Source organism: Scomber japonicus, chromosome 10, assembly GCF_027409825.1.
Source record: "Scomber japonicus isolate fScoJap1 chromosome 10, fScoJap1.pri, whole genome shotgun sequence".
Taxonomy (NCBI): domain Eukaryota; kingdom Metazoa; phylum Chordata; class Actinopteri; order Scombriformes; family Scombridae; genus Scomber; species Scomber japonicus.
The window spans coordinates 23,466,260-23,479,753 of record NC_070587.1 but is presented as its reverse complement, the minus strand read 5'-3'; the positions used below and the strand labels follow the sequence as shown (position 1 = coordinate 23,479,753).

The window sequence follows — 13,494 nt, the reverse complement described above, 5'->3', positions numbered from 1 at the left end:
CACTGGCTTCCATCTGTGACAGGTAACTGCTGATCTCTAGAAGTCAATAACTCATTAACAAAAATGAAATATCATTTCAGTTGCTAAAACATACGTCTAAACTTCAATTTCAATCTGTACTCTCAGTTTCTAATATCAGCTTCCTCATATGTTCATATTTTGGGAGTGTGTAAGTGTCATGACATAGACAGCAGTAGTAGGAAATGGAGTGTAGGGAGCGAAAATTGAAGCGTTAATGTGAAGCCTGCTACACAATGACAGCAGCCTCAGCACAGCTATTGACTACACTGAGCTGGACCACACGCAAGCACACACACTCACTCACACGCAGACACACACACACACACACACACACACGCAGACACACACACACACACACACACACACACACACACACACACACATACACAGGTAAACAATTACAGATATAAACAGGTACATGAGCACACATTTGTAGACACAAATACAAATAGACAACTCATATACACACGCGCGCACACACACACACACACACACACACACACACACACACACACACACACACACACACACACACACACACACACACACACACACAGATGACGTGATTATTTAGGTCAGTGTAATCGTGGGCTGGGTGGATGTCTGACTGACTAGTAAATAAGCTGGATGGGAAGTAAATAAAGGAGACAAAATCAGACAGCAGGCAGCCATGCACTGAAAGACAAGGTAAACACACACACACACACACACACACACACAAACACTGGGCAGACAAGCGTGCATAGCAGCGCGCACACACACACACACACAGACGCACACACACACACACACACAGTTTTGCTTCACAAACCTGAAACATTACAGAATAAACATTTGCATACTGAGAAAGACAGACACATACACACACACACACACACACATACACACACACAGCTAAGAAGAAATTAGGCGGTGAAGGATGACTCACTGTGTCTGTCTGATTTAGAGTGTTTCTGGCGTACACACTAACACACACACACACAAACGTTTTATCTCAAACCTTGTAATTATAATGAATAAATATGAATGCACATATGCGCACATTCACAGACACATGCATGCAATTATCATGTCATAAATCTTGTAATTATACGGGCAGTACATAAATACACACATGCGCGGAAACGCACACACATTACCTCATGCACGGACAAATGCGCACACACGTAATTATCTTGTCATACATCTTGCAATTATATCGAACGAATATGGATACACATGTACACAAACACACACACACACACACACACACACACACGGAGGACCTGACCACTAGCCTGTATTACTGCAGTGTTTAATGAAGTCTTGCTACAGATGTGTCACTGCGACCGCTGGAAGAATCTATTGTCTTCTTTGAATATTGTTATTTTTGACAGACAAACATAACCACCATGTAATTGTGTTCCATTTTATACACTTTTTTTTTTTACCTTGCAAAAAAAGATTTGATATGAATTTCAATATGTAGTCACACATTCACTAAAGATTAGTTTCTTCATTCATTCAGCAGTTTGACTTTGACCATAAAGATACATCCAGAGTTTAGGCTGCTGAACATGAGTCAGGTCTGAGTGAAAACATGTGGTTTGTGTGTGCTGGCATCAGTGTTATGTATAGGTTAGGCATATACTGTAGTGTAGGGATTGGTTCTGATAGCTGGTTCAATTATAGTTCCAGATCATGGCCAGCAAAACCCGCATTGATTATTTCTCATCAAACTTTCATCTCTCCTCACTCTTTTACAAAACCTTATCTGGCAGTGAATGTTGCTGTCCCTGAATAAGATGACCACCATCATCTGCTGCATTTTAGATTAGCTGTAGCTAATTAACATTACATTTTTGTAGTTTCAGTGGCGAATCATGCCTACAGAAGTAATCAGCTGATGAACTCAGATCAATACAAGAATATCCCACTTAAACTTAAACCTACAGAATGTCAACATGTTGATCTGATCAGCCACACAGCTCTGAATCAGGATCAGGTTCTAGCAGGTTGATCACATCAATTAGGCTGTCACCAAAAAATGTGTATCTTCCTCATCAGCCAATAAGAGGTGATTATACATATCTGAGTTGTAATTATATTAGACTTTAGTTACATGCAATAAGTGATTTAGAGGGGCGGGATGCCACCCCTCTTGTTAGCAAAATAACATAAATCTCCATTCCCTGCAAGGAGAGAGAGTGCAGGGGTAGAGGGGTTGTTTGGGTGAATATTTAGTCTAGTTTGGCTGACTCACTGATCCTGTACGTTAAACCCTATGGCCCCGACCATGGCTTTGAAATATTAACTACCTAACTGTGCTGTGTAATGATAAATCCAAGGTGCTGTCCATGGTGCTGAAATAGCAAATTAAGTTGAATTTGTGCCTTTTTCTCTCTGTTCCGTCCTGCTGTCAGTTTCTTATTGGATGTTGGACGTATGTATATATATATATATATATATATATTTGTTGGGTTGCTCGACAAAAAAAGTTGAACTAGGCTCAAATTTGGCTACAAAGCAATGTGATGTAACGTGACAACAGACTGCAAATACTCAGTACTTATTTCTAATTTGAAGCTTTGCAAAAGGCCCGATGCCTGTAGCACACATTGGATGCAACATGAATACAGACCAAAATCGTAGTTGAGGTACAGTAGTCAGCATGGGCCAATCCAGGGAGGTTTTGTGGTTTGAGTGTTTTGTGAAACAGAAAAATTATAGGTGGTGTTATTTTGATGCTTGACCTACACCACCATTGTGTGCTGTGCTTTGCTGTAATTTACCAGCTTGAAATGAAAGTGCAAGACACAAGAGCTTATGTTTTGTTTGCAGCTGATGCTCCAGTGTTTGGTTTGCTGGAAACAAAATCCAAGGACCTCAAACTAAATCATCTTATTACTCCATTTATATTATAAACCTGAATCAAAGTGTTGACTCAAATGTGTATGAACACCCTGTCTATACTAACATGTTTCTGTAAATATTCTCCTATCACTTGAATGTAGCATAAAACACAGCCACATTCACAAAGGGAAGGAAGGGGGGAGTTTAGGGCATTTTTCTAAGAAAGAAAGAAAAAAAGCACAAAACTTCCGATTTTCCTGTGTACTGGGACTTATCTGTGATGTCAGAGAGGTTTGCTCCACTGCTCTGAACCCATTTCCCTGTTGCTTTTACAGCAAACTGCGTCCCACATGAGGTGCTCTACTTGTTCAACAGATAGGTGTTGAAAATTCCTCAAAGATATCTTTGATACAGATTCTACTATTTTAAACAGCTCTCTGACCACTGGTAAGCCACAGCATCCTCCTGTATTACACATGCTCGAGTTCAGAGGACAAACAGCCTGCATTCTTTATCCAATAACTACAATACTCTTCTCCAACCTTGCAGTTTTATTACAAGATTCAAGTAGTTTGTGCTTCACTGTTATATTCAACAGTATTTTATAAAAATCCAGGGTTTAGAGTACTATACATATCTTTTTAACAGTATATGCATGTAAAGCTTGTCTTATTTAATTGTCCTATTACACCTTGATTCCTTTTTTTATTTAATTTAAAATGCATATTTGTTATCGTTGTTTTTGTTTGTTTCGCATGTTTTTTAAATTCATAGCAAATTCCAATTATTATTAATTCCCAGAGAAGTTTACCATTTTAGTGCATTGATATTATTTTATAAAATCATATTTAATGCTAAACTGTGAAATATCATACCCTCATTACATTTGAGGGATCATTACAAAAAAATGTGTTTAAGTATATATTCTGTACATATAATATTATCAGACAGTATATCGATATCAGAAATATTTAACTCCATAATATTGGTATCGGCATCAGCCATCGGTCAGGCTCTACTGGACATCCTGCCACAACCAGAAGAAGAAGAAGAACCAGCCAGAAGCTTGCAGATGAATTTTACATTACTGTAACGTGTTACTCAGAAATCTCATCTCATCTCACATCTCAACAAAGTTCAAATGGGAAAGACAAAAGCCAACAAGTGTAGAATCGGCCTAAAATGTTGGTAATAAGCCTTTATAAGACAGAATAACAGAGTATCAAAACTGCAATAAGTGCAGTAAGTCAAAGTCTCTGATGTTTGGATGGGAGGAACAGTTTTTGGTATAATTTTGCCATTAGCTTTTGGTTTCTCTTCTAATTAGTTTGACTAACCTGGTGGTTGTTTACAACTTGTCTGAACTGCTCAAGTGTTTTTGCCACGTCTGACTTATTTTTAGCCATCTCAACATGATACCAGATTTCTGAGATTAATTATGAAAAAAAGATCCAATAAAACTGAACCAGTACTTCAGATAAATCCATGCCTTTATCTAATGTTTGGGTTAAATGGCAGCAGCTCAGTCAATCTCACACGTTTAAAAGGCTTGTTATAGATGAAGCATGCATGATTTCTCCAATGCACTGACAGGTAGAGAGATAGACAGACAGTCGTCCAGTGTGTCGGAGGCCTCAGCTCCAGGCAGCAGGCAGGCGGAGGGGGCAGGAGGTCTTCCTCTAATAACCCCCGAGCTGTCAGTCAGTTTATGGATGGACGAGGGCTCCACATTAGTACAGCTCAATATGGATTGACTGTGGTGGGAGACCACACTGCGAGAGACGCAGCAGAGGAGGGAGGAGGAGGAGGAGGATGACAGACAGAGTGAGATAAATGGAGATGGACAGAAAAAGGTGACCACCGAGGGAGCGGGAGAGCGAGAAAATGTGTCAAATGCAGGAAAGGAGAAGACAGGAAGGTTGAGAAAGAGGGAGGTAGACTGGGATTGAGAGTGACTGTGCAGTATCATCTCGCTGTATATCGACTGCCTCAAGGGGGGTGGGGGGTACAAAACACAGGTGCAAAGAAGATGACTTTTTCTCTATTTGAAGGTAACCCTGTATCTAGTGTGTTTTTGAGGACTTTGCAGCTATTCTCTCTCTTTTCTAAAGAAGATAAATAGAAACTTTTTTTTTTTACATTGGGCTTTCACTTATTGTATGATAAAAACTATTGTTACTAACTTCTTCTTGCATTGTGACAAAATCCAACCCAACAATGCCCACTGACGTTACAAAAGACCCCATCTCCTTTGTTGACTGATTTCCCCAAGGACCCCCCTCTCTGACCCAATACATAAACTATAGAGACACATTTGTTATAACAGGACACAATGTGATTCAATTCAGCTGCAATAAAGATTTTATATTTTACTTTTTCATTAGCCCAAATAAAAGATTCTGGATATTCCATCTGAAAATGTAGGAGTTGTCTTACATTTGAGATTCTTTTTGAATGGACAGTATCGGTGTAACAGAGTGTTTAGTGACCAAAAAAGTGTTTTGTTGGCACCTTTTGCCGCCACAGAGGGAACAAATTAAATGACCAGTGAAAGTAAAGTCACAGGTGTCTTCCAAAATCTTTACTGTAGCCAAGAGTTAGTACAGTCACAGATGATGAGGGGCTCAAAAAGACTGAGACTGAAAATCCCAAAAATTGTAAATGCTGTTGAAAATGATGTGTAGCAGAGAGCATGGGAGTACTGCATGCAGACAAGCTAAAATAATGTGGGATGTATGCTCTGCTTTGATAGAATCACTTCAGTTAAATGAGAGAAAATGCTTCAAGGATAAGGACCATCCTCTTATGTTAACAGCATCACAAGAAAACTCTCCTAACAGAACAAAACAAAGTGTGTTCTGTCTTCAAAAAGTCTTCAATGACTGATTATGTCAACTCTCTGAAAATCACCAGCTATTTCCATCATCAATTAATCATTATGAGTCATCATTTCTGATTCCAGCTTCTTTAAAATGTGAATATGTCCTTGTTTCTTTAGTCTGAATCTCTGTATATTGTGGACTGTTAGTTGGGACTAAACAAGACATTTGAGGATGTCATCTTGAGTTTTGGAAAACTTTTATCAACATTTTTCACCATTTTCTGACATGTGATGGACCAAACAACTATTGGAGGAATATAGTTATATAGGTAAAATATAACACAACAGTATACAGTCACTTGATTAGAAACACATGTGCAATCTAATTCAATCCTATATATATATTTGAATGAATGGTGTTCCTAACATTTTGCACTCTTTATGAATGTGGTCAGTGGCAGTATACAGTGGTGTTATATTTGGGCCAGTACAGTACATACTGAATCAGAAATGCTGCCACACAAACAGCAATGAACACAGGAAGTGAAGCACAGGTTTTTGGTTGGTCCCTAAGGCGAATGAATTTTTTTATTAAAATACCTCTGACTGGATGTTGTTTATTTCAGTTCCTGAGTCAGATTCAGCCCTCTGTGTTTGTTACTTTCAATAACACTGTATGTGTGCATGCACAAGATATATAGATAAATACTTCATTAATCACAAACTGGAAGGAATTGGGGCCAGCTAGACGTAGCATTATGGGCTAATGCTAATGAAGCTGCTTTCCTTTTGTTGATACTCGTAACTTTACTGTTAGCACATGTCAGCTAATATAACATCACATTTCTTTTAGTGTAGAAATATTGTGTGGATTAAAGCAGGTATGTGATGGGGGAGACATAAAACTCAGTATAGATTCATGACTAGAACTGTGTGTGCACTCAAAGCACTCAGAAATATGCATACACATTCTTTTTGTCAGATTGATAAAGCTATGCATACACATGATTCTGTTTTATAAGTCTCAGTCATTGTGAAACTGCACACACACGTGTACAAGCCTCATCTCCACTCCTACAATCATTCACAAATGACTGCTCCACCTGTCAATGATCACCTGTCAATGATCAACTGTCAATGATCAACTGTCAATTACCTCTTATGTGCATTGGTTCACTTCAATTACAAAGAAAACATATTGTATCAGTGTTAGTCACGCACAATACAAATGGTTTTGAGTTTATTTGGCTCAGTTTTCTTTCATTAAAAGAAGTTTGCAGCGTTAAACACTTAAGAGAGACCACTGACTTCACTAACACAAGTTTTAATTGGAACTTTTAATTGTTGCAGGTATTCCTTGTGCACTCTTGTGTCTCTGTCTGTGTGTGTGTGTGTGTGTGTGTGTTGTTTTACTTTAAATGTTAGTCTACTTTGAACATGTTAAATTAAAAAAAGCAGTGAAACAAACTAAATAGAAATGACAGCAAACTGGAGATAAACTAAATAATAAGCATTCAATGTTTAAACAGGGTAAAGAGTGAAGTAAGGAACTTATCTAGTCCTTTTTTAAACTCTAACAAACAAAAAACACAAGAGAATTCAATTGTTGAAATAAAAGTTAACTGTATGAAAACTGATGACAGCATGTTCTGCTAATTAAAGAGTACACAAATCTGCTTCATTGGCTTTTTACACTACATATCACATCCTATCACTTTGTACTACATCATACATTGTAAAGACTTCTGATATGTTGCACAACAAGCTAATGAATTTATATAAATGGAACCAAATTTCCACACATGCTTAGTTGTGTTTACCGTTAACTACTCTCCTAAGAATGAAAATGTGATCACCTAATAAAAAAAAAATCTGCTCCAAGGACATGCAAAGAAAGAGATTGACAGAGGAATACAGTGAGGAAGAAGGGATGAAGCAATTATAGCAGGACACAAGGTAAGGAGGAGTGAACGTGAGCTATATAATACTGTAGAGAATAAGGCAGGTCAGAGTAGTTCCACTGTTGGTAACCTTGGTGTGTGACTGTCTGAGTAGCTTACCACATGAACCACTGTCTTCCTACAGCATATACAGTAATAAGCTCACTGTGGACTAAAATGCACCGAGCACAGACACAGACACACACACAGACACAGACTTGGCTATACTGAGTAGAAGGCCAGTGTGTGTGTGTGTGTGTGTGTGTGTGTGTGTGTGTGTGTGCTTTACCTGACACGAACCCCACACAGTAAACAAAACCTCACGCTAACCTTGCAGCTATCGACCACCGGCGTCTGTCTACATTTGAATGTTACCGCGTTTGTTTACTACCGCTCGATGACTTCATTCCCCTCTTCACCCCTCCGGGGGGCCTCAGCGGAGACTGTCCAGAACTAACCCAGACACACACACACACACACACACACACACACACAGCTGATGAATTATGTAATACGTGTGTGCTTTGAGAACAGAGAGAAGGCTTGGCTCTAGAGTGATTTCTCAATATCTGCAGCAGTTGACCACACTAATAATAACAGCAGGGTGCATACACATATCCGCAGATAAGCTAGTGTGTGTGTGTGTGTGTGTGTGTGTGCGTGCATTAATCAAAATCTTAACCACGCAGGACTTGCTGCACGCCAGGCCCACTAGGCTCCATGTTCAGTTTAATTAACTCATAGGGAACAACAGAGCACTTGGCTAAGTTAGAAGTCAATCTGTCAGTGAGTCAGTCCGTCAGTCAGAGCGGTTTGCTGGAATCCTACAGAGTGAGATGTCTGTTTCGGAAGATCCCAGCTTCCTCAGAATAAAAGTCCCGTCAGCCCGCTACGCGCTCTCGGTTGTTTCCAGCTTCGGCTTTCACGTCAAAAACGTTGACAAATCGGCGAGGAGCGTTCCAAACGTGCGCTCTGGTTAACATTGCCGATGGAAACGTCACAGCAGGACTGCAAACTCTCAGCAATCAAGAAGGGAATGACAGAATGTGAAATTCGCAGCGGCAGCTCGAAAAAAAAAAAAAAAATCCGGACTGGGAGGCGACACGAGAGAAAATATCATCAGTCACCTTCATCACTGGTGTATTATCTGCATAAGCTGACGTGAGGGAGCTGTTTGCTCACTTGATGGAGAGCACACGGAGGACTGCTTCAAGTCTGTGAGCAACAACAACAGCAGTATCCAAAACCTGCTCGCTGGGCTAAAATGTCCTTACAGGTTATTTCTGTTTCATATTTTAAACAAGAGCCTACAGAATCACACTATTTCTATATTATGCAACAATATGTGATGTATATTATGTTGTATGGATGCATTTCTTTATCAGAGGTTTGCCAGTCAGACTTATTGTGTTGATACATACGTTACTTTTTATTCTTTTTTTTTTCCTATGACATACAGTATGATCTGTGTTTTTACTACTACTGTTTTTATTGCTTATTTATTGTTCTTTATTCTTTTTATTAATGTTCTTCTTTCCTATTTTTGCTCTCCACTCGCTGCTGCTATAATGTAAATGTCCCCACCGTGGGACTATTACAGGAATATCTTATCTAAATACAATAGAGGTAGAAGAATTCAAACCCTTCCAGGAACAGTGTCCTTATTACTCAAACTTTAAACAATACTTCAAGGATATGACTAAACTCATCCTACTTACAGGTGTTGTGTGTGTATCCAAAGTCTGATATATTGAATTCCTCTGTTCCATTAGATCTCCATTGTTGTCTAAAAACTATTAAAACACATAGAGTGAGCCACACAGCTGCACTAGGTGATCACATTTTCATTCTCAGGGGAGTAGTTAACGTATACGGTAAACACCACATTTATATAAATTTCATTAGCTTGTTGTGCAACATATCAGAAGTCTTTACAATGTATGATGTAGTACAAAGTGATAGGATGTGATACGTAGTGTAAAAAGCCAATGAAGCAGATTTGTGTACTCTTTAATTAGCAGAACATGCTGTCATCAGTTTTCATACAGTTAACTTTTATTTCAACAATTGAATTCTCTTGTGTTTTTTGTTTGTTAGAGTTTAAAGGACTAGATAAGTTCCTTACTTCACTCTATACCCTGTTTAAACATTGAATGCTTATTATTTAGTTTATCTCCAGTTTGCTGTCATTTCTATTTAGTTTGTTTCACTGCTTATATATTTCATTTTTTAAAATTTTAACATGTTCGAAATAAATAAACTGACATTTTAAGTAAAACAAAGAATACCTGCAACAATTAAAAGTTCCAATTAAAACTTGTGTTAGTGAAGTCAGTGGACTCTCTTAAGTGTTTAACGTTGCAAACTTCTTTTAATGAAAGAAAACTGAGCCAAATAAACTCAAAAGCATTTGCATTGTGCGTGACTAACACTGATACAATATGTTTTCTTTGTAATTGAAGTGAACCACCCTTTTTAAAGACCCTGTACACCCATGTTACACCCACACAGGTGATTTTAATTATTTTTGGCTGACTGACATCTCCTTCACTCCCCTGCTGCCTTTGTTGCACCTGTTGGTTTTGGAACAAATTACACCTTTATCATCCACATTAGTGCATCACACAGGTCTAATCATTGCTATCTTTAACAGTAGACCTTTTTCACTGCAGACATTTACACTCATAGTAATGCTTTAGTTCTATAACAGTGTGTCTGCATACACAATAGAAGGAAACTGAAGCTCTAAATGGAATTCAGCCATCATTCATTTTGTTAGTTGCACCTGTGCTTTTCTTACTGATTGTGTTAAAAAAGCGTTAAGCGTTCAGCTACAACCCTCGTGTTCTTGAATGGCACCTTTTGATTAAAACGACTCAACATCTCAAGTCAAAATGTCTCATGACAAAAAGATGAAGAAGTGGATTACAATAAAGAACAAAACAAATGATATTACTGGAAAACTCAACATAAGTGAGGAACAAAGACGACAGCATGTGTGTGTGTGTGTGTGTGTGTGACTCAGTTCTCTAGTGTTTCATTCTTCAGTGATTTATTCACTGGAATCCATTGTCTGATCATCCTGCTAACACTGTTGCTCTGCTAGATTTAATTAAAAAGTAGAGTAGCGTTCTTACAACTGCTTCTTCATTAGTGAATAAGTGTACTGTGGGCTGTCCTCTTTCAATTTGGGTAGAAATACGTTGTTTTTTTTTCTCTTTTAGTTTGTCTTTCTTCTTCTCTTTGGTGTGTACAACGTGAGCGCTTCTTACAGCTGTTTTCTTTTCTATGTTCTCAAAATCCTAAAATGCACACCCACATGCTCATTGTTGTCATTTAATACTGTATTATGAAAAAAAACCCTCCTTATATTACATGGTGTGACCAAGATGAGTCAGCATTAGATCTGTCACCATAACTACTGGACGATATATTGTCTCAGAAATCACGATACACAATATTATCGTCATTTGTAGATCTTTTAATACCACTCATATAATGATGATAATTGTATAATAATGCAGGGGGGGGGCGCAGGGGGGGGGGGGTGGGTCTGGAGAGTGGGGGCTACGCTTCAGTAAAAACACACACACAGTACAATCTGTCTGATTCCCTCATAAATGTCGATGCAGACACTCACATGTGTATGTACTGTACATGTGTATAGAGATGAACTTCTATAACTTCTATACAGTACAGTTATTTTGTGCAAGTCAGCATATTATGAAAGGATGTGTAATTAGAGAAAGTGTGGAGCAGCAGGCGGCTCACATTAATGATAACACGTGTGGAAAGATTGAAGCTGAGGCTGCAGTGTATTCTGGTGTGATATTATGAATGTGATTTAATGCTGGCTGATATACCCACATGCATATTATATGACAGAAATATTTTTACAATACAGGATTGGAATGTCCTCGTAAAACAGTGAAATCATGAATGTCACTGTGTTACAGTCGCCCGTACACTCAACACACACACACATCGTTTATAGTTTATTCAATCAATTCAAGTGTGCACCATTCATATATTGCATTGTGTGGCCCAGAGCCTCTGTGGTGAAGTTATGTTAGGTTTTAGAATGCTAACTGTGCTAAAAACGGATTATTTCCTGGTTGTTGGGTTTGCTGAATGACATCAAATCATATTTAAATTCATTCCATGTGTTTTCCATCAATGTTCCCTCCAGGTTTCAGTCAAGAGTGTCAAACAGCTAATGAAAGAGTTGGATTTTATAGAGGGGACAACTCTGACATGTGGGTTGGAGTACACAGGAGGTCCATTATATCAGGAAATATTTAACAGTCTTTTTAAATAAGTTATATTTTTAATCATTCTATGTTAGGATAACTGGAAACATGTGCTCACACTGTATATTGCTTCTACATAAAAAGTCTTTATATGGTTTTAATTGATTGTGAACTCACTTTTAACTAGTTTGTCTAGTGAGGGGGGGGGGCTTCCTGTATTAAAAGCAGGGCTAGAAGCTGCTTGAGGGAGGAAGACTTTTGTGTTTTTGTTGTTTTTTTATTTTAATTGTTCATGTTTTCATGTTTCATCTGGGAGAGAAAAAACAGCGTTGATGAATGAACTCACTAGAATAATTCACTGAATGATATGGAGTCCAGGAGGTTACATTATAAAGCATTTAGTACGTTGTACCTGCAAGTTATAAAATAATGCTGATCATCATTTTTGGAAAAGATTGCTCCAGTAGTAAGATCTGAAGACTTACAGTATAGTAGCTAAGTTTAAAGGAGCAGTGTGTAGAATTTAGTAGCAGAACAGACTTGTCAGAAATAGAATATAATTTTCTTTTCTCTTCCTGTAAAATGGTTTCAAATGTTTGATGACTCATCTTGTACTTGGGCATTTGCAAAAGTTAATCCAATCAAATGTGAGTTTGAGCGAGTAGTCCTGTAAAATGGCTCTTCACTGTGTGGTGGTAGTAACAGAGTAATATGGAGAGAGATAGGAGGAGATATCAGTGGATAAAAACTCCTGATCTAACAACAGGTGAGGAGAGGTGGAGCCAACAGTCGGGTTCAGCTCCGTATCAATCTAAACTCAAAGCCCCGCCCACTTTGTTTAACAGTCCAATCAAATGGGAGGGATTTGACTTAAAATACTTTGGCTTGGTTGAAATCACTGTTAGGGGTTAATGTGTTTCCATCTGACATCTGGATACACTGTCATGACACTTTTTCTTTGATATGAACACAGATGGATTCAATAGATTCATAGAAAACACACACAAAGACAAACATTAGCGTTTACCTTTAAAGGCATTTGTGGCCGGTAAGTCAGTTTCCTGCATACTGCTCCTTCCAGCGCTCTGCCAGCTGCTGCCGATGCTGCGATGGATGCCGATAGACCAACCTTAACCGGTCCGAGCCGTGGCCGCTGGGGGGAGGGAGGGGGGCCGAGAGGAAGGGGCGTCGCCAGCCGGTCTCGCTGCCATCTTTCTTCATCAACAGTCCATGTGCGGGGCTGAAAGGGGGGGGGCCGCCGTTGAACTTCCGGGCAGCGGGGCGACGGTCTCTCTCCGCTGACGTCACTCTAACCAGTTACCAGCTGTAAACTACGCTGTTAAGTCTGTGTGATTGAACTGTGTTGCTACTGTAGAATTGAACGGAGTTAGGGTGTGATGATGAGAAAGGGAGAGGAGCACAAAAGGAGGAGATATGGAGGGTTTTCTTGGGTTTGAGCCACTGATCAGGGGTCGGGGTCAGAGCTGAGGAGGATGGATGAAGGTTTAAGGATGCTGCAGTGTGTGTGTGTGTGTGTGTGTGTGTGTGTGTGATTGATCTGAACTCTATCCTCCCAGCAGCAGGCCCACAGCCATGGCCGACAGTGTGAATTCTTGGCAGGTCTTTTTCA

At 39.0% G+C, this 13,494-nt stretch overlaps 1 protein-coding gene across 1 annotated transcript in view; it reads right to left on the bottom strand.

Moving 5' to 3' along the window:
• ldlrad4b (low density lipoprotein receptor class A domain containing 4b) overlaps nucleotides 1-13,208 on the bottom strand; it is a 130,618-nt gene extending 117,410 nt beyond the window's left edge. Inside the window, exon 1 of the mRNA XM_053326720.1 lies at nucleotides 12,892-13,208. Coding sequence (XP_053182695.1) covers nucleotides 12,892-12,931 — 40 coding nt within the window. The 5' untranslated portion in view covers nucleotides 12,932-13,208. The remainder of the gene's footprint in view (nucleotides 1-12,891) is intronic.
• Nucleotides 13,209-13,494: the final 286 nt, after the last annotated feature.